The 3391-nt window shown below is 32.5% G+C and overlaps 1 protein-coding gene across 1 annotated transcript; it reads right to left on the bottom strand.

Moving 5' to 3' along the window:
- Window positions 1–661: 661 nt before the first annotated feature.
- On the bottom strand, window positions 662–1576 carry LOC139431387 (uncharacterized). The gene has a single exon (XM_071199046.1). It carries the CDS (start codon window positions 1574–1576, stop codon window positions 662–664), a length of 915 nt encoding a protein of 304 aa, XP_071055147.1.
- Window positions 1577–3391: the final 1815 nt, after the last annotated feature.

Genomic DNA, 3391 nt, shown 5'->3' on the forward strand with positions numbered 1-3391 from the left:
CATTTATTTAATATACTTAATCTATATGAAATTAAACAGTTTAAATATAAAAAATATAATGAACCTCCAACATACTAATTACAAAAGGTATTAAAATTGTACAATAAAACTATCAAACTTAATAATTACATACTTAAAATTATACATATATTAACATTATTTAACACGTTATACTATAATGACCCCAAGCTAATGTATTAATTCCATTATGACAAATATATCGCTTGAAGTCATTTGGTGAAAGAACCAATTTATTTTGTAATACAGTAAATATACTGTGATTAAAACTTCTAAATAATGTTTGTTTTTTAAATAAAACCGATTTGGAATTTAGACAATCTAAATAATTTTGAAAAGAGATGTGATGTTTAACAACAGCCTTCTTAACGCCTTTGGATTTTTTGGTAATTCGCCCATCAGCCACCCTATTAGCATATACCTTTGACCTCAAACCAACAAATTCGACCATTATGTTTGAACAATTTTCATCTTTCATTTTACCTAAAACTGCTTTATTTTGCAATTGCATGTCAAACCGATTATCGGGACTGTAGTTAGATGTGTCAAATTTATTTAAATTTAATTTCACATCTCTATATATATCATCAGAATTAATTAATACAGTGAAACTATCGGTGTCCATATAGCACAACCGAACGTCCTACCCATATTTAGGTTTTAAGAAATCATAATAAAAATTATACATTAATAATTTTGAAAGTTCTAAAACAGTAAAACCAACGTATAGAGGTTTATCGTAAACGACATGAAGACGATCCATTTGAATTGCCGAAAACGTTTCTGTGAATACTTTAATACTTTTAAAATTTAATTTTGCGATTACACTCCGAGCTCCTAAACGAGGTCTACCTGTGGTTTTACCAGTATGCACATCATCCCAACTGGTCACTAATCTTACATCGACTCGCTTATCGACGTTTTCCATTGTCTTGCCGAATACGGAATTATTCATCAATTTAAAAAAATCTTTTTGAAACGCATTCTTTGCGGATTGACGTAATTCCGTATTTTTATCGATGTAAGATTTCAACCACGCAGACTGTCTGTACGATAAAACTCTATTAATTTTGCGAACTTTAAGACCGTGAGCAACGGCCTGTTTTAAATTTCTATAATGGATCACATAATTTTTCTTATCAAATAAATTTGGAATTAATCTCCTTTCACTTTCACATCGATTATTGGGGGCAATTAAATTCTGAGCTAAAAACGGGAGATCGTTGTGTAAATCATGTAAATCCTCGAGGTATTCAATATCTGCATCTAAAATATATCCGAAATCAGAATTATCAGGTATACTATTAAAATCTAAATTTTGTGTTTCATTTTCAGTCAACCATTTAAAATTGGACACGGGCATAAATTGAGACATCGCCCACCCATACAAATTATTAGCGTCCCAATACACTAAAAAACTTGACGGTAAATTGGGCTTATTGGCTTTAGCGGACCGTAGGGAGCATTGGGAAATGCCTCCACGGATACCTTTCTTAATAAAATGGACTTGATCTATATCCGTCAATAATTCTAATTTAATTTTGGTGAATTTCAACATGGCATCCCAAGAAAGTCCTGGGGCAGTATAATAATGAATTTCTCAAATATATCAGCAAGTAAACGGATATCAGTTTTTAGATACAAATCCGAATAATCTTTTAAATTTTGACAATTAAATTTTTCCCACACAGTTTGAGCATGGGAATACTGCTCATCGGTTATATCTTCAAATGATAGTTTAATTTATCGAGTGAATCCATATAACCGTAAGGGAATATTCCTTTCTTGCTCAATAATCTAAACTGATCATTGTGTGGAAAGAATTTACGTATATTTATTAAATCAAATTCATCAAGGTTACCAGCTAAAGAATCTAATGATGAGGCCATAAACCTAAATGAATCTACAAATCTTAGTTTAAAAACAACATTTTCAACGCGATCTCCCTTCATTTGCGCTTTATCGACTAATATCCGTTTACGGAAACTGATGTATTTTTCTTTATTATTAGGTAATACATCAAGCCCATCTTCATCCGCATCAGCCATTTCTTTAATAAATAAATGACAATCGTAACCACTAAAATTATGAAAAAATATTGGAATAAAATTTTGAAGTTGAAAATTTAAATTACAATTTGTATGAGCGGGCCCACGGTACCCACCGCTTATGTGACAATGATGGCGAACCTTAACCTGATCTGAAGTGAAAGGATTTTGGCAAATAAAACAATTTTCAGCCGAATCGAAATTCCGCTGCTCATCGCTCGTTAAAGGTAACATTGGTTTTACGGTTTTCAAGTATTTATTATAAATAAATTTGACATCATCAATTAATTTAGAGATAAAAACTTGAGGTGCATCAGGACCCGTATACGTTTCAAATTTATTGAAATTGGAATCAATGGTGGAAACGATATAGTACGCGAAACTATACGGTGATGCATCTCAATTTTTTCCGTGAAAGACTTGGAAGAATGTGGCTCACAAGGATTGATCGGTTTTAAAATCGATTCAAAGTCGGCGTATATGACAAAGGGGACCATCTGAGTGAATTTATAGCTATTAAACTCTAAAATGTTCTGGGGGGTATATAAACCAAAATAATTCGGTTTTGATTTTAAATTTATCGAGGGTACAACTGTCTTTGTATGATTACAGTCGTTAATCTGATGTGTATACACATCAGATTAACGACTGTATCACAAAGGTGTATAGAATGTCCGTGGTGTGTAACCTGACTTAATATTAGCCTCGAAAGATTTTTAATTAAAACGAAATGTCCTTTCCCGGTTTCATATAAATAAAGTAAATTTCTATGAATATCACGTCTTTGTTTGGTAAAATAAATTGGTCCTTCCACTGAATAACCTTTTGATCCCTTAACTAATTCATAAACATTAATACTTAAATTATTTAATTTTTCCACTTTAACGATATCTCTTACACTAATGGGAAATGTAATCCCTTGTAAATTAAGCACTTGGCTATAATGAGGGTAGCTCGAAGTCCGGTCTTGACTATGTTTCGCGGGATGAAGAGCCGCTGTCAAACACCACGCTAGACATGCATCATCTTCATAGTTTTTAATATTGATGCATGCCTTTTTATTAACGATTTCATGGGGTAAGTGAATATATGATGAGCCGGGAATAGGTTCAAGTTTGTTGAGGTTTAACAGGAGGTAAGATATTGAGTGGAAAGCCCACCCAGACCCACGCTCCTGAAACTCCTCACTTTGAGTTAAAATATCGCGAGTCATCTCACCATAAACTTCATTTAACATAGTAGATGAGGTGATAATTTTAAATTTGGTGTTAACATTTTTCTCTGACGTTATGACTTCCTCATTACCATCATCATCAAACCCGGAC

Source organism: Onthophagus taurus, chromosome 8 (assembly GCF_036711975.1).
Source record: "Onthophagus taurus isolate NC chromosome 8, IU_Otau_3.0, whole genome shotgun sequence".
Classification (NCBI taxonomy): domain Eukaryota; kingdom Metazoa; phylum Arthropoda; class Insecta; order Coleoptera; family Scarabaeidae; genus Onthophagus; species Onthophagus taurus.

Coding starts and splice junctions, on each gene's coding strand:
- LOC139431387 (XM_071199046.1), bottom strand. CDS start 1,576: ATGTTGAAATTCACCAAAATTAAATTAGAATTATTGACGGATATAGAT.